Source organism: Lepidochelys olivacea (assembly GCF_965140295.1).
Source record: "Lepidochelys olivacea isolate rLepOli2 genome assembly, chromosome: 10".
Lineage (NCBI taxonomy): Eukaryota > Metazoa > Chordata > Testudines > Cheloniidae > Lepidochelys > Lepidochelys olivacea.
In genome coordinates, this window is record NC_140420.1 from 9574481 (window position 1) to 9596554 (window position 22074).

The following is a 22074-nucleotide window of genomic DNA, read 5'->3' on the forward strand; positions in this document are numbered from 1 at the left end:
GGATATTCCAGGGGTACAGTTGGGGACAGGAACTCTGCTGCTGCCTGAGGCTACTCTAATTTAGCCTGGGGGACCAGGAAGGCCCATTGGACATCCCCAGAGTAAGCCGCCTTGGCCTTTAACCCCTTCCTGCACTGAGGGGGACCTCAGCTAGGCCAGAGAAGTGGCTCTAAGGTTCCGGTCCAGAAGACCTTGCAGTCTCAGGGCCCATTCGCAGCTGAGTGACGTGTGGCCCCAGTGGAGGCCAGGCATTTCTTCCAGTAGCCAGCCCCCTGCGGCGTTCGCAGGCTCAGGCTCTAGATAACCTCTTTTTCACTGGAGTGCCGAGGCGGGGAGGTTATTTGAAGGGGACACCTGTGGGGCACCGGGCGCCACACGACCAAGCACGCCACGCTCCGTCGAGGGCGGCCAGGAATCGGTAGCAGGCGGGTGGGAGACAGTAGGACCCCCAGGCCCTGGCGAGCCACAGTGGCCTGGGCCACTAGAACCCTTCCCCCCCCCACCCAGGAAAGAGGCTGGTGCACGGGCAGGGCAGCAAGGCAGCCTCTGACTGCACGTTTCGTTATGAATCCACCCTGCATTGCTATGGCACTGAGCGTGGGCTCAAGCCTGGAAAGGAGCAGCCTGGCTACTGCACCCACAGGCAGCCAGGAGCAGCCCTCCCCCACCCCTCCTGCTTCTCTCTCTCTCTCTCTCTCTCTTTTTATTTTTTTTTTTCAAGAGGGGAGGGGGAAAAAAAAAAAAAGCCCTGCTGCAATGTGCAAAGCGGCTCGGGAGAGGCAGCGGCCCGGCCAATCAGAAGGGCTAGCTCCGAAAGTTGCCTTTTATGGCTAGGGCGCTACCGCTCTGGCCCCATAAAACCCGGCTCGCGAGGCGGGCTGGAGTCGCTGTGAGCTCCCTCTGCGCGCGCCACGTCCCCCCCAGCCAGCTGAGCCGCCTCTCTTCGCCTAGGGTTTAAACTTGCAACTTCCTCCAGGTAAGGGAAGGGGGGCAGGAGCCCTCCTCAGAGCCGCTTTCCTTGGGGGGGGCGCACAGAGGACGGGCTGGGTTTCTGCGGGCCCCCTTCTTAGCTAGAGGCGAGAGGGGGCTCGATTTCACTGCTCTTGCCCTCAAAGAGGGGCTGAATGCGGATGGCTCCCAGCTAAACGCTGCGGCTGTCTAATGCTGCCCCCCCCCAAGGGAAAGCCCTTGGAAGGCTGTTGTGGGGTTGCTTTGTTTTTTTCTTGCAAGATTTATGTAGGGGCTGCTCCTTTCCTGGGGAGAGGCTCGCTCTTGGTGTGCAAAGCTAAAGTGCCCAAACCAAAATGGGAAGGGCTGAGCATGGAGGGGCGCGATCTTCCTTGTCCAGGGCCGTAGCTGGCAGTGGGGATGGACTGCATGGTGAGATTGCACAAAGGGGGGATGGATCCACGGATTCTTTTGCATGGCTGTGACCAGGGGAGGTTGGCGGGGGGTGCGGTGGAGTTTGCCTCCAGTTAATCTGAGTTTGTGGGTGTAGAGTGTCTCTTGGCTTGCAGTGTTGCTGACAGGGCTCTGGGGCTGTGATCTGGTTTGCTTGCTTCGGTGCCTAAGAGGGATTTGATGTTGGACTAGAGGCTGGAGGAGGAGGAAGGGAGTCCAAAGCTTTACATGGTTTAAGAAGGGGAGGGAAGTGGTGGGTTTGGTGGGCCACTGTTGCTGCCCAAAAGAGGGGCTTGGGCGAGTGCCTCTCAGCCCCTTTCCCCCCCAGGATTTGTCCAACCCCCTTTGGAAAGGGAGATCTGTTCGCTGCCCCATAGAGCTGGTAGGGTGTGACTCCAGAGCTGCTGCTTCCGGTGGCAGAAAGCCGGTACTCCTATTGTATCGGCTCAGCACATGCTGGGGGAGGGTGGGGGAGGCAGAGGGAGGATCCTCCCTGCACAGGATGGGGAGGGGGGAAAGCCATGAATCAGTCTCCTGGCCCATAGGCGGGGAGGAGGGGGGTCTCTTTGTCTTGTTGAAGGCACACTGGCTCTTTCTGAGAGGTGGCTGCCTCTTCTCCCCCCCCCCGCACCATCCATCCATCCTATGCGGTGGTTACACTGGAGACTCCTTTCTCTTAGGGGGCTCTAAGGGGTCGGTGGATCCAGGAAGAATGATCTGAAACCTGACTCTGCTGAGGGCATTGTCCTTAGTGTCTGGGAAGGAGTGGGGTCCCGGTGGGTCCAGATGGCTAGTGTCTCTGGCCTTGGAGTGCAGATCAAGGGTTATTCTGCCTGAGAATAGGCGGAAGAGATGTGGTGGTTTATTGCTAGTTTGGTTTAAAATGCATTTTCAAAAAAAACAGGGATTCATCCCTGCCAAGCCTTGCTTCCCTCCCCAGACAGTGGGGTGAAGGAACTAGGTTCCCAGAGCAACCTTGTTAGGTTGGTACAAGGGGGTGGGGGGCAGGCACAGGTGGGGAGAATCTGAGTCTTCAGTTAACTGGTGGAGCTGCTGCTCTAAACCTGGCACTTTAGTCTCAGTACTTACTGAGTTCTCCTTGCCAGAGTGTGTGTGAATTGCATAATAGCATTGTCTTAATCCTCTGGCATTGGCATCTTCATCAGTGTCTGAAATGTAAAGGGTTTTGAGGCTGGTGGGGAACCTGCAATTAAACTTGGCCAGCTAATTAAATGTATATAAAGCAGGCTTCTTTCTTAGGGTTAGGTCAGTGGGAGACTACTTCAAAATGATCTGTGAAAGCTAATGCAATTGCTTGCATGACTGGTCTAACTAGTCATAGAGCCAGTGTGCCCAACAGGGTGGGATCCAGGGACATGCTGCTTCTCTGAAGCAGGGTGTGGGTAACTTCCCCTTTTTAAACTGGTTCAGTTGTCCTCTTAACCCTGTGCTTCAGACACCCCTAGTGCTGGTACCAGGCACACTCCCTCTTGCAGGGAGTGGCCACAGCCATATGCCTCATTTGAAAAGGGAGGGGAGTGGCTTGTCTCCTTAATCAGTCCACCAAAAGCTGGCTACATACTGCACTACTGGCTTCTTGCAAAGCTTGCTCTAACCATTGCCTTTTATGGTAATAATGTGAGACTAGAGCAGGGACTTCCTTTGTCCCAAATCTGTGCAAAGGCAAAATATGCAGTGCTTTGCACCATCTAGTGGCTGAAAGGGAGAAGTCCAGCAGCTTGCAAACAGGAAGTGAGAAAGGAAATGGGTGGCGCACAAGCAAATGGCTTAATCTTACTGCATGGGGTTTTCCTCCCAAACCATGAGACACTCGCTGCTATTACAAGTTTATTTTCCAGAAACCCTGGAGCATAGGGAGACTTCAATAAACTAAAGGGCAACGTCTGTTACCCAGCTAATCAAGCTTGCTGACATTCTCATTCCTTTACAGTTCGCCATGGACGATGATATTGCTGCGCTTGTTGTTGACAACGGCTCCGGTATGTGCAAAGCCGGTTTTGCTGGGGATGATGCCCCTCGCGCTGTCTTTCCATCCATCGTTGGTCGCCCCAGACATCAGGTATGTAATGGAGTAGCACCTTGCCTGTCTTGTGCGATGAATCCTAAAGCTCAGAAGAAAACACTGCATAGTGTCTCTGATCTCTGTCCTCTGTGTACACACAGATGCATGGCTGTGTAGGAGCGAAAAGAAATGACCTAGCTTGGTTCATCTTACTGTCAGCCAGTAAAACTTCCCATTTCTACTGGGATGGGGAAGTTTTGTACCTATGGCCTGGCTTCCTAGGTCCTGTAACCTAAAGAGAACGCTAGCTGCCATGGCTGAGGAACAGGCCTGGAGTTTAGTCAGCCAATGGATTGTCTTCAGAGTTGGTGGATCAAGTTTGACTAATCGGCTCTGACTTTTCTCTCTCCAGGGTGTGATGGTTGGTATGGGCCAGAAAGACAGCTATGTTGGTGATGAAGCCCAAAGTAAAAGAGGTATCCTGACCCTGAAATACCCCATCGAACACGGTATCGTCACCAACTGGGATGACATGGAGAAGATCTGGCACCACACCTTCTACAATGAACTCAGAGTTGCCCCTGAGGAGCACCCTGTGCTGCTCACAGAGGCTCCCCTGAACCCCAAGGCCAACAGAGAGAAGATGACACAGGTGTGTAAGAGGGCTTTGGTCCCCAGTCTCCATCATTTGGCTCCAGCTGACTTGAGATCCGCTGGCCAGCATTCCTCCCTTGCGTGCTTTCATCTTTTTTCCTTTGCTATTCTCTACAGGGTTTTCCTTTCCTGACCTGAGTCTTCTCTTTGCTGGATCTTGACAGGTTTTATTTGCTCTTCCTAAGCTGGTTTTTCCTCTTGCTGACTTTAAACTAGCAACTCATTTAACTGCTGTTTCTAACGTGACACTAACCCATTCACCTGCCCTGAGTGACTTCTGTAACATAGCTTTCTAGAGCTTGTGAGAAAGCTAAGATGTGGATAGCAACAGTTGCTGTGTTGCAGCTGCATTAGTCCATGTTTTCCATTCATCTTTCCAAGGTTTGAGCTTGGGTTGGTGGGTTTGCTGTGAGCTGGGAGCTGATTGGTACGGTCTCCTATTCCAGAAGACCAAATCCTGAGTCTGCAGACGCCACACTCTGCAGCATAAGGACATTTGCATGACTTGCTGCAAACTGTTTCTTGTGGGTGCTGATTGAGCCTCTTGGTCATATCCTGTCAACTTAACCTCTTCTCTTATGTCCACAGATCATGTTTGAGACCTTCAACACCCCAGCCATGTACGTAGCCATTCAGGCTGTGTTGTCCCTGTATGCCTCTGGTCGTACCACTGGTATTGTGATGGACTCTGGTGATGGTGTCACCCACACTGTGCCCATCTATGAAGGTTATGCCCTCCCCCACGCCATCCTCCGTCTGGATCTGGCTGGCCGTGATCTGACGGACTACCTCATGAAGATCCTGACAGAGAGAGGCTACAGTTTCACCACCACAGCCGAAAGGGAAATCGTGCGTGACATCAAGGAAAAGCTGTGCTACGTTGCTCTGGACTTCGAACAGGAGATGGCCACCGCTGCGTCTAGCTCTTCCCTGGAGAAGAGCTATGAACTCCCTGACGGTCAGGTGATCACCATTGGCAACGAGAGGTTCAGGTGCCCAGAAGCCCTCTTCCAACCATCTTTCTTGGGTAAGTCTCCATTGTGTAGGAGAGGGTGGGATGGCCAAACTATACCCACCAAGCTTTAGTGGTGAAGTCCTCCTCCCCATGAAGTGACTCTGAATGGCCCATAGCTTACCACACAATGGGTCTAGAATAATTGTAAGTGTTGTGAAGCCAAGCAAGAGATCTCTTCTTGGCTGAAAGGAGCACTTGCCTCTATCCAGTGCTGGATTCTGCGTGATGTATGCTTGAGGCAGTCTTAGTGCGTGCTAAATTACACTATTTTAGGTTGTGATTAGCTAGTTGGTATCTTACTGACCTTACTATTGCCTCCTTCCTCTTAGGTATGGAATCCTGTGGCATCCATGAAACTACCTTCAACTCCATCATGAAGTGCGATGTGGATATCCGTAAAGACCTGTACGCCAACACCGTGCTGTCTGGTGGTACCACCATGTACCCAGGCATTGCTGACAGAATGCAGAAGGAGATCACAGCCCTGGCACCTAGCACAATGAAAATTAAGGTATGTTGGAGACCCCAGAATTTATGCTCTCTGCTCATGTTCCAGCAGTGGGTGGGGTTGTCCTAATTAAGAGTTAAGTCCCTGGGATAGAAGAAGCCACGAGTTCAAATCATAGATATCTTAGATGGTATTTTGACAGTGGTACCACAATTTCTGGGGCAGGTGATGTTAGTACCACCATGTGAATAGTCTTCCTTGGCCAGAAGCCCTAGTGCAAATGGGCTGACAAAGAATACTGTTCCGAACTTGAACATATGTGGGATGTTGCCACTCAAACATTGTTCACCATTAATGCCATATGGTGGTGAAAAGTGAATTCAGGCTACTGTGGGTCTTTTAATGTGGCAAATCTAGTGGCTTGCAACAGGCCTGGTCTTAATCGTCATTTAGTGAACCAAAGGTTTTCATTAAGTTGCGGAAGCACTTCAGAAGGGGTGTGCCCTGTTGGATATCACCCAAACTGATCCAGCTCGAATAGCATCAGTGGTGGTGGTTAGCAACTGATACAAGCATTTAACTTTCTTGTCTCCTACAGATCATTGCCCCCCCTGAGCGCAAGTATTCTGTCTGGATTGGTGGCTCCATCCTTGCCTCTCTGTCCACCTTCCAGCAGATGTGGATCAGCAAGCAGGAGTACGACGAATCCGGACCATCCATTGTCCACCGCAAATGCTTTTAAACCGGACTGTTACCACATCCCACCTTTGATAAAACCCATAATTGCGCATAAAACAAGATGAGATTGGCATGGCTTTATTTGTTTTTTTTGGCGCTTGACTCAGGATTTAAAAACTGGAATGGTGAAGGTGACAGCAGCAGTCTTAACGTGTTGGCGCGAACGTCCCCAAAGTTCTACAATGCATCAGGACTTTGATTGTACATTTGTTTTTTAATAGTCATTCCAAATATTGCATAATGCATTGTTACAGGAAGTTACTTGCCTCTGTGGAGGTAGCAGCCCAGCTTGAAGGAGCTAATGCCATAATGAAGGTGTTAGAGTAATGCTTGTCGGTAAATTATGTAACCCAACAAGTGTCTTTTTGTATCTGCCGCCTTAAAACAAAACACACTTGATCCTTTCTTTGATTTTTTTGGTCAAGCAAATGGGCTGTGTTCCCCAATTCTAGATGTGAATGAAGGCTTTACAGTGCCCCTTGAGAGTCCAATGAGAAATGGTGCCAGTATGTGGGGGAGGGGAGGGGCTATCTGTACACTGACTTAAGACCAGTTCAAATAAAAGTGCACACAATAGAGGCTTGGCTGGTGTTGACTTTTTCTCACTTCACTGCACACGTGGATCATGTCCAGCTACTGGGTTTGGGGAGAACACTCATTCTCAGCTGGAGTGAGGGTGGGTGGGAAGGCAAGCTCAAGATGTGGTGCAGAGCTCAAACGCTGGCTGCACCTACTCCAGAGCCTACAGCAAGACTCTCCTGGAACCTTCTCCGCTTCATTCCTTAGATCTACCAAAGGCCAGTCCTGAGCCATTAGGTGCCACTAGGCTAAAGCAGGCAGACTTCACCAGGGGTGACCAGTTTGTGTCCTTAAACTGTGTATGCACTCCATTCTGCTTCCACTTCCATCTGCTTGCTCCTAGAAGAATCCAAGCAGAGATGGCCAATACTACTGTCATAGTGAAATTAAAGCAATCCTCCTCCTGGCCCATTGTGGGGAGGAGGAAGAAGGGTGTGGGTAGGTCTGCTACAGCCAAAAAGCAGAGGCATGTTGCTGTCACACTGAATCTCTCCTATTGTGCCCTCAGATCTGTAAGGGGCAGAATAGTTTCCTTGTGGGGTTAAAGGGCTGCTTAAACCCAGCAGCCAGGAATGGACCAGAGCTGACTTCATTTCCCTTCTGTTCACTACACTTCTCTCCACTGGCAACTCCCTAGTTGCCCTAGGACACAGATGACGGTGTAATGCAGAACTGAGCACCCACACCTCCAACTGCAGGTTGCTGAACAGTTCTGAAAATCAAGCATGGAGGTAATGACATGAGCAGGCTCCCCAGCAAGGTCATGCCAGAAGGGGGGGGAGAGAGAGTGGAAGAGGAGCTGCTACAGTAGCTCTCTACCTGCCCTATACTCTAGTACTAAGATGTAACCCTGGGAACTCTGATCTTGGGTGAGGTGAGATGATGTGCCCCAAGCAGAACTGGAGTCTGTCACAATGCACTTGTAAGATTAAAAATGCCATCAATTACATGCTCCTATCCATGCTAAAACTACCCAGGAATCTGGTACCTAGCATAATTAAACCCTCATTATAAGCAAAACTGCTTGATAGCTACATTATCTGCAAAAGGCAGTCAGCAGAGGCATTAATCTGCTGCATACCTCTTGGCCTGGCAATGTAAGAGTAGATACATGAAGCCCCTTCATGCTTAATCCTAGCTTTAATGACTGTCCAGGCTTGCAAACACTAGTTTCCCTTTTGTCTGAGGTAACCACTTCTAAGGAAGTCAATAGCAAAACTCTCAGGGAAGAAGGTTTTATTTATAGAGCAACCAAACTGGGCTAGGCATGGCCCTGCTATAAAGAGCCATCCCTTTAAAAGGATGGCAGTGAGACAAGGGAGAGATATACAGGCCATGTAATTGGCTGGTATAGAGACCCCGACAGAGATCAAGCCCCAATTATTTTGGGTCCTGTGCAAACAACCCCTGCACCAAAGAACTTGCCTAAATAAACAAGACAGGCACAGAGGGTGAATTGGCTTACCCAGGGTTTCTTTAGACACTGCAGCCTCTCCACTACATACACTGTGAGGTCTGTATTAACTTTTATTTTTTTTACACTATAGGTAGCCTTGAGGGATTCAAAGGAGGACATTCCAGCATGAACAACGGCACAGCTCTGTGGGGTCAGGCCCTCACCTCTCTCATCCAGTTGAGAGCAGCTGACTAGAAACTGAGGCTGATCTAGTCTCTAATGATTTTCTAAGGTTTTTATAGCCTACCAGTGCTAAAGGACTGCCAGTTGATCACCCTTTAAAACAGAATGAAGGCAGGAACCAGTTTGAGGCTAAAATTCAATCTTTATCTGGTTTCAGAGTAGCAGCCATGTTAGTCTGTATCCACAAAAAGAAAAGGCGTACTTGTGGCACCTTAGAGACTAACAAACATAGAATCATAGAATAGCAGGTTGGAAGGGACCTCAGGAGGTCATCTAGTCCAACCCCCTGCTCAAAGCAGGATCAATCCCCAATTTTTGCCCCAGATCCCTAAATGGCCCCCTCAAGGATTGAACTCACAACCCTGGGTTTAGCAGGCCAATGCTGTATAGATTCTTATTAGGTTCCTTGGATAAGGCTTGGTAATTATGTCTCTTAGTGATTACATGCTGGAGAAAAGAATTTTGTGTCACCCTGGGGAAAACATTACTCACTACTCAGGACTCTGAACTCCTGGGGTGTTTTCCTTTAGCGAGCAAGGGGATGTTTTTTATACATAGTCATCTCTTCCTAACGCGAATTAGTGTTGAGCTAGATCTGGGAATTTATTTCTAGCCATTTCATAGGTTTGGGGGTAATATATCTTTCCACTGACTCTAGCCTCACTGAATCACTGGCCACTGGAAAAATGCGTGTCCTTAATCAAAAGTAGTCCTGTACCGTGCACTGTTTGTGGCAGAGGCCTGGGAGTCAGGAGATGTTGACGCAATACCCTCTGCTCCCACTGACTCACTGTGACCAGGCGCAAGTTCACAATCGCTGTCCTGCTTCTCTTGGCTGTAGATTAGAGAGAACGATACCCACCGTGGTAGAGTGGCCGTGAGCTCCTTAGAAGAAAGAGGCTATGGAAGGGCAATGTGTTATTTCCATCATTGCGTGAGTTTGTTAGTGAACCACGACATGGATTCAGTGCTACATATAGTATATTTATTCATCAAATATATTTGCATTTCAAATAAGGCCCTCAGCTTCCCAGATGGGTGAGTCCCTCTTGTTCCAGTCTCTGCTTTCTCACTTTATACCTAGCTGGGCCTTCTAACCCTGGTCACTGATCAGTGAACAGGTGCTCCTCACGTAATGCTGCTGGGACTTCCTCAGCATACAGACAATACAGAATCCAAGTGAATTCCTTTTTTCTTTGGCCATTGGGTAAGTTGATTTCTCAGCCGTACCTGGTATGGGTGTCGGTATTGTGGGTGCCAGTGACTAGGATCCACCCTCATTTGGATTTTTTAGGGGATTTTTCCATAACCTTCTGGAAGGCCCAAGAATTCCCATTTGCCTTAGCTTCACCTTCCTCAACTGTCTTTGAGACACCATGTCATGGGTTTAATCCTCAGCCATCTAGCCTTAACTCAACTTCCCAGTCAATGCCACACTTCATTTGATTGGGAGAAGAAGGCTAACTGGGCCCAGACTTACCTGATTTTTCATCCTTCTCCACTAAGAGTGCTCAACTTTCACTAGTGATCTAGACAGACACCAGCAGCAAGATGTGTGATCTGTAATCAGCTTGGGAACAAGGAAGTTACCTCACTGATCAGCTTACAGGTGCAAGCTATCAAAACAAATTAGTGATGTCCTTGGTAAAGGAGATTGTTTCTTCTTTTGGGATTTAGTTCCTGCACTAATTGATCATCAGCCCCCTTACTTTTCAATGTTTCCCAACCACCTGGAATATTATTGGGTGTCACCAGATGGCGCTGTTACAGATGGCCTTACAAGCTCTAGTTAACAGAAAGTATAGCGACTTAGGGTGAAGGTGCAGAGCTGTTGGCTGCAGGTTAAACTCATGCAAACAAACTAAGTTATCATATGGTGTCAATGCATTACATGCCCCCTTTGGGAAAAGTCTATTGTCAAGCAGCAGATAAAGAATGTTTTGACCGGGATTTTGTCATTGAAATGGGTTGTAAATATTCTTTGTGCTCAGAGGAAGAGTTCCATGTTCTGAAGCAAGTGGTGTCTGTTTTTTTGCAAAGTGGCTGCTAAACTACATTATAGAGTTGCTAGACATGGCATTGTGCTCTGGCTGACCCCCTACTGCCCATAATTCCCAAGTAGTTGGCAAACTGGTGGCGAGAGGAATGGGGCCATATCATATGCTATTATAGCTATTCCGACTTTCATTGCAATGCCTGGCCATCACCGGGGAGATTGCTGTATTTTACAGCCACACCCAGCGTGCCTAAATTACACTGGGAGCCTTAATGGTCCCTATAGCAGCCACATTTACATTCCCTCCATCTTCACCTTCTGAACTACACCTTCTGGAGGCACAGAACAGGCGCTGCCCTCCAGGTGTTTTACGCCTATCATGATGGCCCTGTTGTTTTAGTTGTTTATTTTGCCTGTTTTTTACATTGGAAATTCAGGTCTTTTCTACCCTTTTTTCCTGAAAAATTATATGGATGACTAGAGAATGGGCAGGTTAGTGATCTCACCCATACTAAGCAAGTCAATCCTGATTGAGGGGCCTGTGTGATTGTTATTTGGACTTTAAAATATCCTTTTGGTTTGGTTTTGATAACTTCTATTTAACTCCAGCACCTGCCAAACAGTGAACATAAAACATGACTTGTAAAAGATGCTACGCTCTCTACCATCAAACAATCAAGGGTTGAAAGAGCTCTCACTCCATAGCTCTGGGCCCTCGAAGGGACACTGCTAGCAAAACAGGCATGACAAGACTTAAGGCTCCTGATATTTCTAAGTTTAAAAGTAGGTGCACCCCACCCCCCCCAGTCTTTTAATGCCTTGTTCATGACTTCAGAGAGAAACAGAGCAACTACTCATTTTTGTCCTTTCTAGGTCATCTTTAAGGACCCCTTTATATGAAAACAAAATCTAAAATCATACATGTAGCTACAGAAAATCCATCATTTTGGTGGCTTCTGTACTTGAGATTCTGCCATCAGTACCCAGCAATGCAAATGAGGTAACTTGCACGCTCCATCTGTTTGAAATTGTAATATAACATTCCTGGGTGAGTTATCAGTCGTGGGGATTGAACCCTATAACTCTGAATCTTAAAGCGTCAGTTGCTGCACCTTGTGCTAAAGAGGTGTTTCTGTTAGCTGATGCTATAGAATATAAGAAGAGCCGTACTGGGTCAGACCAATGGTCCATCTAGCTCAGTATCCTGCTTTCTGACAGTGCCAATGCCAGGTGGCTCAGAGAGAATCAACAGAATAAGGCAATTCTGAATGCTTTATCCCCTATCATCCAATTCCAGATTCTAGCAGTTGGAAGTTTAGGAACACCTTGAACATGGGCTTGCGTCCCTGATCATTTTGGCTAATAGCTGGTGATAGAAATGAACTTATCTAATTCTTTTCTGAATCCAGTTATACTTTGGCCTTCACAACATCCCCTGGCAATGAGTTCCACAGGTTGACGGTGCACTGTGTGAAGAAATGCTTCCTTATGTTTGTTTTAAACCTGCTGCCTATCAATTTCACTGGGTGACCCCTAGTTCTTGTGTTATGTGACAAGGTAAATAGCACTTCCCTATTCACTTTCTCCACACCATTCATGATTTTATAGACCTCCATCATATTCCTCTCCCCCTTAGTCATCTGTTTTCTAAACTGAACAGCTCCAGTCTTTTTAATCTCTCCTCATATGGAAGCTGTTCCATACCCTTAATCATTTTTGTTGCCCTTCTCTGTACCGTTTCCAATTCTAATATATCTTTTTTGAGATGGGGCAACCACAACAGCACACGGTATGCAAGACTTATCAACCTCTGCACATGGCCCAGTCACCACAAGAAGGGGACAAAATGCCACACCAAGTGGGCGTGGGTTACAAAAGTAGGGTGAGCTCTACCTTAGCTTTCTTTATTTACACTTGAGATTTGCCTCAGTGCAGCTGCTACGCTTGCTGGATCAGGGATAATTCCAAATATTGGCAAGGCCTTTGCATTCCCTCCTGAAAATGGATCCTGATGGAAGCCATTGAATGAACAAATTCATTTGTGAAAACAAAACTGCAATGCCCTGCAAAGCTAGATGTGTTAATAGTCAAACTTCATTTGAATACACCAATCAGAACAGGAAGGAAGGGCCACCCGGTGACTCATAGGCGGAGCCGGAATTGTGCTGGAGGGATCAGTAACTGCTGCCAAGGGTCATTTTCGATGACTTCTCAGGGGGTTGATTGACATATGCAATGCTGAGTCATGGTTTTGAATTATGCTAGGAGTTTGTGAGCAACCTCTTGGTCTGTTTGGAGCTAAAGTCTAAGATGGAGTATCACTTGTGGAACAAAGTAGAGCGAGTTGCTGCCTTGCTCAAAGCAAACCACATCAGCATGGATCCGTTGCTATGGATGGGAGACGTGGGCTTTGGGGCTCGCTTTTCAGTAGCCCAGGCGCTGTTACCTGACACTATTTAAGATATATTTTAAAAAAATTTCACTGCCCCCCTTGCAATCTTTCTGGGCACAGATACAGTGAAATTTGTGGTTTTGTCATGGTCATTCACTATATATTTGCACAGTGCCTAACTCAATGAAGCAATGAAGTGACTGCCTCAATTGCGGTAGCGGTTTCACAACATACATGTTTAATAATAATAATACATTTAGCTAAATACAGAATAAGAAGGTTCTCTTACATGCATTGACCCATGAGGATGGATTCTTCTCTAGGTTTTACTGCTCAAAAATTGTTTTAAACAATATAAAGGTAACTAACTGAAGTCAAATTAAATCTAAAGAAACTTAACCCTACAATCAGCTGTATGCAGTCTGTATGCCCCATTTTCAGGTCATTGAGCAAAACTTGACTAAACAGATCGGTTTAATTTTTCCTATATGTCTATTTTTATTTCACTTGATATTGATTGAATGCATTCCCATTCATAATACTATTGTTTTTGTGTAATGTGATAGCACATAGAGGCCACTGATGGGATCCGGGCCTCATTGTGGCTTGGCATCTCACAATGTAAGGCCACCACCCTGCTGCTTGATACACAAACTGCATGATCCAACTGCAGGATTGAGGCTTAATTAATTAATAAATGCCTGAAGTGTTGTCCTCTGTTTGCAACAGGGTACAATAAATGCTTTCAATGAGGGAGTAGCCTGTGATAGCAGATAGACAGGCCTTCAGGCAAAGTCCTATACAATTTAATAGGGCTGAATCCAATATGAAGCTGCAGAAATTTCACAGGGTTCTATAGACACGAAGCTGAAACCAGCGTTACCAACTCTTATGAGTTTATCACGAATCTCACCATATTTGCTGCTTGTCCTAAAGTCCCAGCTCTTGGAGTCATGGGATTATGCAACAACCCTGGCTTTCATTTAAAAAAAAGAGTAAATTATTAGCTGTGATAAATGCTTGAAAACGTGATTCCCTAATGGCTCAGAAACTGGAAGTTAAAAGACCCCCTCTCCCAGGTATTACTTTAATAACATATCTTGCTTTCTAAACCAAGTTTATGGGGTTTTTTTGGCACCTGACTCATGTTGCTTGGGGTTGGCAACAGTGAAAACCCTATGACTGTTGTATGGAATGATGAGATCTTTTCTACAGGGAGGTTTTGCTGGCCCAGGCTATCAGGACCTATGGCAGAGAGTGTAGAGACGATTCTCCGTGTAATCTCATATCATGGCTCAAAGAACGTTTGGAAAAATTGCCATAAAGAATCAGGGATTGCCCAGTGCCACTCCCAACATGACAGCTAGGAAGAGGGGCGAGAGCCACTGCCACACTCAAGATGGCGGCACGAATGAGCGGCCAGGCCACTCCCAACATGGCGGCAAAAGGACGGCGCCGCTCCCAAGATGAAGGCGAGGGGGAGGGGGCTGGCCCAGGAGAGAGAGCGGAAGTGAGGTCAGAGGTGCGCCGGAAGTGTGGGGGTGATCCTGAAGCCGGGGAAGCGGCTTGTTTAAGCGGCTCGGCCGGGCGGGCCGGGCTCTGGAGGCGGCTGCTGGGGGACCATGTTCGACCCGGGACAGGTAACGCTGGGGGTCCGGCCCCATAGCAACCCCCGCCCCTCCCTCTCCATCCGACTCCGCCCCCTCCTGCCTGCATCCCTCCGCACAAAGCCTCTTCCCTAGGGGCCCTGCGGCCCCGCTTCCCCGCTGCCGTCCCCTCGCTTCCCCGTGTATTCCGCCTCCCCCTTCCGCTCCCCCGCCGCAGGGCCCTGTCCTGAGTGGGCCAGGGAGGCTGAGCTCTCCTAGCCCCCACTCTCTGGTGGGGGTGGGGGCGCCGCACTGATGCCCCCTTGCTCCGGCGGGGGCCCTCGAGGGCAGGCTGGCGCCTTTCCCAGCGGGACAATCCCCATTCCCCGCGTGCCACTTCGTGGAATCCCCTTCCTTGCAGACTTTTCAGAATCGGCTGAACAAACATCTGTCAGGGATGCTCTAGGTTTATTTGGGCCTGTCTCAGGGCAGGGGGCTGGACTCTTCCCTTGCGGTCCCTTGCAGCCCTACCTTTCTATGAGTCTAACCTCACGCTCCCCTGCTCCCCAGTTCTTTTGATCCTATTGGTGTTGGTTTGGGTTCGTTTTCTTTTGAGACCCAAGGACTGTTGTCATGCTTGTTCTTGATTAGAACAAATGAAAGCACCACGGAAGGGATTAGACTGTCAAAATGAATGGAAAGGAACCTTAGATCAAGCTAGGCTAATTCTGGGGCCTGCTAGGTGATCCTTTCACTTCCATGTTTGGCGAACAGTGCCCGGCTGTGAATTGTTTAGTTAAACTGGAAGGGGAATTGTCTAGGATCTTACTCGTGGATGAATTCTTTCTATGAGTTAGCAGGAATGTATAAATTGTGATCTTTGCTTCATGCATCTTTCATTATCCACGAGAACTGCATAATCACGGTTTCTGAAATGATAGTTAAAGGAGTGGTTCAGCTGTTTCAGTGCTCTAGCTGTAGTGTGTTGGTGGGATATTTGGCCATGTCTGTGCTGGGTATTTATTTTTTCTATATTGGCTTAAAATGTTTTCTCTGTAGTTTAGAAAATGTACGTCTAGACTCTTAAAACAGGTTTCAGAGTAGCAGCCGTGTTAGCCTGTATTCGCAAAAAGAAAAGGAGTACTAGTGGCACCTTAGAGACTAACCAATTTATCCGAGCATAAGCTTTCGTGAGCTACAGCGTCTGATGCATCCGATGAAGTGAGCGGTAGCTCACGAAAGCTTATGCTCGGATAAATTGGTTAGTCTCTAAGGTGCCACTAGTACTCCTACTCTTAAAACAGAGTCTGACCGTAGGACCAACCAAACTCATATATCATATATATTTAGGATACTGCATGGCTTTCAGTCAGTTCAGCAAACTCAGTTTGAGCTCTTTTAAAGACAGGAGGAGAAATCCTGGCCCTCATCAAAATCAGTGGCAAAACTCCCATTGATTTCAATGGGACAGGATTTCCGTGAGGGTCTTTAATGATCTAGTTTGGTTCTTATCTCTGTGTAGGCATGCTGTAAACGCCATGCACTCAGGCCTGGGTGGAGAGGGAGAATGCAGTATCACTTTGCTACAGAATCATTCCCAGTGGCTGCTGCAGTGTTGATGAGCTCTGGGATTAATAGTCTGTTACCTGGGAATTCTTGCCATGACATCTGATCTCAAAGGAGAGGATAAAAAGGAAAAACAGAGGTGAAATATGGCTTTGTACTGACCGTAGAGGGAATATGGCTCTGCAATTTCTGTAGTTTCAAACGATGTAAACATCTGACGTAAAATGTACAAATAAACTGAAGGCAGATGGTGGTATAAAAGATGAGCCAAAGTAAGAGATTCTTTCTTAGGTCAAATGTCTTGAGGGTGGGGGGGAATAGAGGTGATAGCTTGCATTTCTGAAGTAGGGGGAATTCACTTTCCCAATTCCAAAGCAGGTCTTGGGCAGTACTGGGAATTAACTAGTTTAGTAACAACACCATAGCAATAAACTACAAAAGCAGAATAAGCATAAAGGGGTTTTATTCTGTTTCTAAATCAGCACTTAGAAGGAGGCTGATGAATTGGCAAAACAGGGAGAAGACATTGCAGTATTGGCAAGGCAAGAGTGCAAAATCTGATCTCGAGGAAAGTTTGGCTCTGTAGACAGTAGTAGCCGATAGCTCAATACGTGAGGCTTCATCCATTTCCACCTTGGCTTATTTTATAAGTCCTGTTCTTCCCAGGTCTGTTTTTTCTCCTCTGTCTCTCATTAACTCCATGAGGCTTCTGAGCTGACTTGCTGCTCTTTCCTTTCAGGAGATGCTGAGTGCAGAGATTGGGGAGGACAGTAATGACATCAACCTGATGGAGTTCTCAGATGAGATCCTTTTGCACATCCTGAGCTATGTTCCTTGCACAGACCTTGTTCTGAATGTGAGGAGAACCTGCAGGAAGCTGGCAACTCTTTGTCTTGACAAGAGTTTAACCCACACGGTGCTACTTCATAAAGAATATCAGGTAGGGAGAAGCTGGTTTTATGCCCAGATGGGGCATGGGGATTGTGGCAGGCTGCCAGAGGGGGCTGCTTCTGAGAGTATGAAGACAGATTGATTTCTCCAAGTACAAAACAAATCATAAACATAGTTATATCCTTCTAGCCCTGACTTGGAGGGAAGGGGGGGATTTCTTAAGAATTAGAACAGTTAGTACGGCTACTCCAGAGACCTAGTATCACTTGGTTTAGGATGTAATCCAGAAAGCCAATGTTACAACCACTTCTGGTTTTCCACAGTGCTGTTTTAAAAAAAATTCTTAACTAGAATGTACAGTAGAACTATTTCAGAATGTTAGTTGTATTCCAAATCACTTAACTATATTGTAAAAAACCTTAAATTGTATGTAATAGCCTGCAGGTGATAAACTAAAGGGATAGTAACAAATTGAAAACAAGTAGCTTTTAAAAAAGTTAAATGTAGATTTGATCATTTCTATCTTCCCAGGATGATGATGTTAAGATGTCATTACAATGTTTCTTATTTCTTTAGAATTTGTTTCTCTTCGTGTTAGTGAAGCACCCACATGAACAGGGGGAAATGACTACACAAAGTGCTGTCAAATACACAAAGTAAACTAAAACCGACAAATGTATTTTTCTGTCTCTTGGTTATAGAAAATATTAAGTGTTGTAATGATAGTAGGTAGTAAAAAACTTCCAGGTAGAAGTGTGACTTTTAAGTTGACTGTCTCTCTAAGTGTAGGAAAGGGAGAAAGCATATTTCATCTAATGTGGAATGGGCTGGAAAGTGGATGAAGCAGAGAGAAGCAGCAGTTGTTCCTCTGTCAACTTGAGCTGTTCCACAGATGCATAATTCTGCAGACATAGGGCCTGAAGCTGAGAAGTGGTGAATGCCCTCAATTCCTGTCAGTCATTGTCACTTAGCACCTGTTAGGGTCAGTCAGTAATGCAGACTCAAACTAGAAACTAAATGAAATGTAATCTTCAAGATCCTAAGTCTGAAGGGTAAAACAAACTACCAGCAGTTACAACAATGTGATACTTAGTACTTATATTGTATATTTCATCCAAGGGTCTCAAAACACTTTAGTAGAGGGTGTGTGTGTCATTATCCCCATTGTGAGATGGGAAACTGAGGCACAGAGAAGTGAGGCAGTATAATCATCCTCTTCAATGTTACTGAAGCAGTTTGTGTTTAAATACAGGTCAACAAGGACAAAGTGAAGCAGCTTATGAGGGGGATTGGAAAAGAGATCCACCAGCTGAACATGGCTGGCTGCTACTGGCTGCCCAGTTCCACAATTGACTATGTAATACGATGCAAGAACCTGGTGAAGCTGAACTTGTCTGGCTGCCATCTCACCTCCCTCCGCCTCTCCAAGATGCTCTCTGCTCTCCAGCACTTGCGCTCACTGGCAATTGATGTAAACCCTGGTTTTGATGCCAGCCAGTTGAGCAGTGAATGTAAAGCCACACTTAGTCGTGTACTGGAGCTCAAGCAGACCCTTTACACACCGTCGTATGGGGTGGTTCCATGCTGCACCAGCCTTGAGAAACTGCTGCTCTATTTTGAGATCCTAGACCGATCCCGAGAAGGCTTCATTTTGTCTGGCCAGCTGATGGTGGGTGAAAGTAATGTCCCCCACTACCAGAACCTTCGTGTCTTTTATGCTAGGTTGGCTCCTGGCTATGTCAATCAGGAGGTGGTGAGACTGTATCTGGCAGTGCTAAGTGACCGGACCCCAGAGAATCTTCATGCCTTTCTCATTTCTGCCCCTGGCAGTTTTGCAGAGAGTGGAACCACTAAAAACCTTTTGGACTCCATGGCTCGAAATGTATGTTTGGATGCTTTGCAATTGCCCAAATCCTGGATTAATGGATCTGGCCTCCTTCAGCACTTGAAGTTCAACAACCCTTTCTACTTCAGCTTCAGCCGCTGCACCTTATCTGGTGGCCACCTGATCCTGCGGGTTATTAATGGTGGGAAGGATCTCAAAAGCTTGACCAGTTTGAATCTCAGTGGCTGCATTCACTGTCTGTCTTCTGACTCCTTGTTTCGAAAGGCAGAAGATGATATTGACAGCAGCATTCTGGAGAGTCTAGTTGTTTCCTGCTGCAATCTGAGACATCTGAATCTTTCTGCTGCCCATCATCACAGCTCGGAAAGCCTAGGGAAGCATTTGTGCCAGCTCCTGGCACGGCTAAGGCACCTGCTGTCTTTGGCGCTGCCAGTTTGCTCCATCACAGATGTTTCTACAAACACAGACAAGCTACCTGTGCAGTCTGTGACTAATGTGGTGCCCCCAGGCCTTGGAAAGAAAATCCGGATCGGGGTGCCAACATACGCCAAGAACTTCTTGGAGCAGTCAAATCAGAAGTCTCAGTCCTCTGTGTTTTGGACTCTGTTGGAGAACCTCCCATTTTTGAAAAACTTGGAGTTAATTGGGTCCAGCTTTTCCTCTGCCATGCCCCGGAATGAGCCAGCAATTCGGAACTCACTGCCCCCTTGCAGCCGGGCACAGAGTGTTGGGGATTCAGAGGTGGCTGCCATTGGCCAGTTGAACTTTTTGCAGAACCTCACTTTAGCACAGATGCCTAATATCCTGACTGGTTCTGGGCTTGTTAGCATTGGATTGCAGTGCCAGCATCTGCGGACTCTCTCGTTAGCCAATCTGGGCATGATGGGAAAAGTGGTCTATATGTCTGCCCTCATGGACATGCTGAAACACTGCAAGTGCTTGAGGGATCTCAGGTGAGGGCCTGTTGTTGATCTCCATTTTCATTCATGCGTGTCTAGAAAGGTGTGTCTGTGTGTGTGGAGAAGAGGGGGATCTTTTTGGACCAACGTAAGGAGGAGAGTATACTAGCTTCTAGGTCCCAAGGAAGGTAGCTGTGTTGGCTTGAAAATTAGAGGGTTTTCCTCCTGAATAGCAGGATTGTTGAGATGGGCGTGGATGGTGTGTCCTGTATTGTCCTTGAGAAGCAGAGGTAGTCAGTATACCCTCAAGCCCCTGTGGGCTCCAAGGAGGACATATTCCTAAGACTGCGTCTTGGCAGTGCAGAGCATTACAAGTTAACATGTTGGTCTACAAAGAGCTCTCTTATCGAACCTCTGGTTAGCTCTCTTAGCTGGTGTTTGCTCTATGCTGCCCAGCATCACAGAACATTTACCCTCCAAAAGCTGTCTTCATTGCTGCTTCTGAATTGGCCTTTCTCCATAGAGTCTGAATGCTTTAACTCTCCCAAACAAAGGTAGCAAGTGACATGGTGTAAATTCTGTCAACATTCTCACAACAGGTTTCTTCATGAGGTCTGCAGATGGCATTTAGGTCAATAGAACTTTTTCCTTTTAAAGGTTTCAGAGTAGCAGCCATGTTAGTCTGTATTCGCAAAAAGAAAAGGAGTACTTGTGGCACCTTAGAGACTAACCAATGTATTTGAGCATGAGCTTTCGTGAGCTACAGCTCACTTCATCGGATGCATCCTGTGGAAACTGCAGAAGACATTTTAAAAGACATTTTTAAAAACATCTTTGTGTTGGTGAAAGCTGCTGGATTCAGAGCTCTGACTGACACCTTCTGTCTGTAGCAGGTGTAGCATGCACAGCGGCAGTAGAAGACAGGAGAGCAGCTCAGCCTTTGGCTTTGTCTACACGAGGGGCTTTTGCTGGCACAAAAGACAGTGGCGTGGTTGCTGGCCGACATAGTTATGTCAGCAAAAATCCCTAGCGCAGATGCAACTATACTGGCAAAGCTACAGATGTAGCTTATTTCACTTGGGGGTCGGTTTTATGCCAGTACAAAGCACAATTTTGTCATTATAGCTATGTCCACAGTACGAGTGTTTTGCCAGTCTAATATACTGGTATCCCTATACTGGTAAAGGGCTTCTAATGTAGAGCTAGCCTTTGAGAGGCTAAGCATCTCCAAAAAGAGCTAGTTGCATCGCAAAACTAATCTTTGGAGAAAACAATTTGACGTGCAGTGGTCGCTTCCATTTGGCCAGGCCCAGAGAACTTTGCATCCAGGGACTATGGTATGCCTGTCCGCCACAGACTGGCCACTCCTGAGGAGAGGGTTTGTACAGCTTCCCACAAAGGAAAAGCCTGCGTGTCTCCCATGGAAGTGCCATAAGAACACTCTACTTAAGAAAAAAGAACAGGAGTACTTGTGGCACCTTAGAGACTAACAAGTTTATTACAGCATAAGCTTTCGTGGGCTACAGCCCACTTCATCGGATGCATAGAATGGAACATATAGTAAGAAGATATATCGATATAGATATACACGTACAGATAAGTTGGAAGTTGCCATACAAACTGTGAGAGGCTAATTAGTTAAGATGCGCTTATTATCAGCAGGAGAAAAAAAACTTTTCTAGTGATAATCAAGATGGCCCATTTAGACAGTTGACAAGAAGGTGTGAGGATACTTAACTTTAGGGAAATTGATTCAATATGTGTAATGACCCAGCCACTCCCAGCTGGGTCATTACACATATTAAATCTATTTCCCTATGTTAAGTATCCTCACACCTTCTTGTCAACTGTCTAAATGGACCATCTTGACTATCACTAGAAAAGTTTTTTTTTCTCCTGCTGATAATAAGCTCAGCTTAACTAATTAGCCTCTCACAGTTTGTATGGTAAGTTCCAACGTGTGTGTATGTATAATCTTCTTACTATATGTTCTATTCTGTACATCCGATGAAGTGGGCTGTAGCCCACGAAAGCTTATGCTCTAATAAATTTGTTAGTCTCTAAGGTGCCGCAAGTACTCCTTTTCTTTTTGCAAATACGGACTAACACGGCTGCTACTCTGAAACGCTACTTAAGGTGTCATAACTTTCCAAATGGAGTTGGGGAAGGTTTTATCTGGAGGAGCTGCTCAGCATTTAAAATCTGGCAATAAAGTCTGTTGAAAACCGGATTGGGTGTCATTTGGCTAATTCCACCACCACCAAGAATTTTCTGCAAGCCTAGAAATTAATTTCAGGTGATGTTACAAAGCAGCAGTGTCACCTAGTGAATAAAATAGAGTATTACTAGTATGCATTTTTCTGCCACTTTCCCTACCCGTGTTTGGAAGTTATTAACCCAG

The 22074-nt window shown here is 46.8% G+C and overlaps 2 protein-coding genes across 2 annotated transcripts in view; both read left to right on the forward strand.

The window, feature by feature from the left end:
• The first annotated feature begins 823 nt into the window (after window positions 1–823).
• ACTB (actin beta) lies at window positions 824–6857 on the forward strand. Its single transcript, XM_084642362.1, has 6 exons — window positions 824–976; window positions 3353–3481; window positions 3837–4076; window positions 4667–5105; window positions 5423–5604; window positions 6140–6857. The coding sequence occupies exons 2-6, from the start codon at window positions 3359–3361 to the stop codon at window positions 6281–6283; spliced, it is 1128 nt and encodes a 375-aa protein (XP_084498488.1). The 5' UTR covers window positions 824–976; window positions 3353–3358; the 3' UTR covers window positions 6284–6857.
• Window positions 6858–14445: 7588 nt separating this feature from the next.
• FBXL18 (F-box and leucine rich repeat protein 18) overlaps window positions 14446–22074 on the forward strand; it is a 29923-nt gene continuing 22294 nt past the window's right edge. Inside the window, exons 1-3 of the mRNA XM_084640517.1 lie at window positions 14446–14525; window positions 16777–16977; window positions 18181–19727. Coding sequence (XP_084496643.1) covers window positions 14508–14525; window positions 16777–16977; window positions 18181–19727 — 1766 coding nt within the window. The 5' untranslated portion in view covers window positions 14446–14507. The remainder of the gene's footprint in view (window positions 14526–16776; window positions 16978–18180; window positions 19728–22074) is intronic.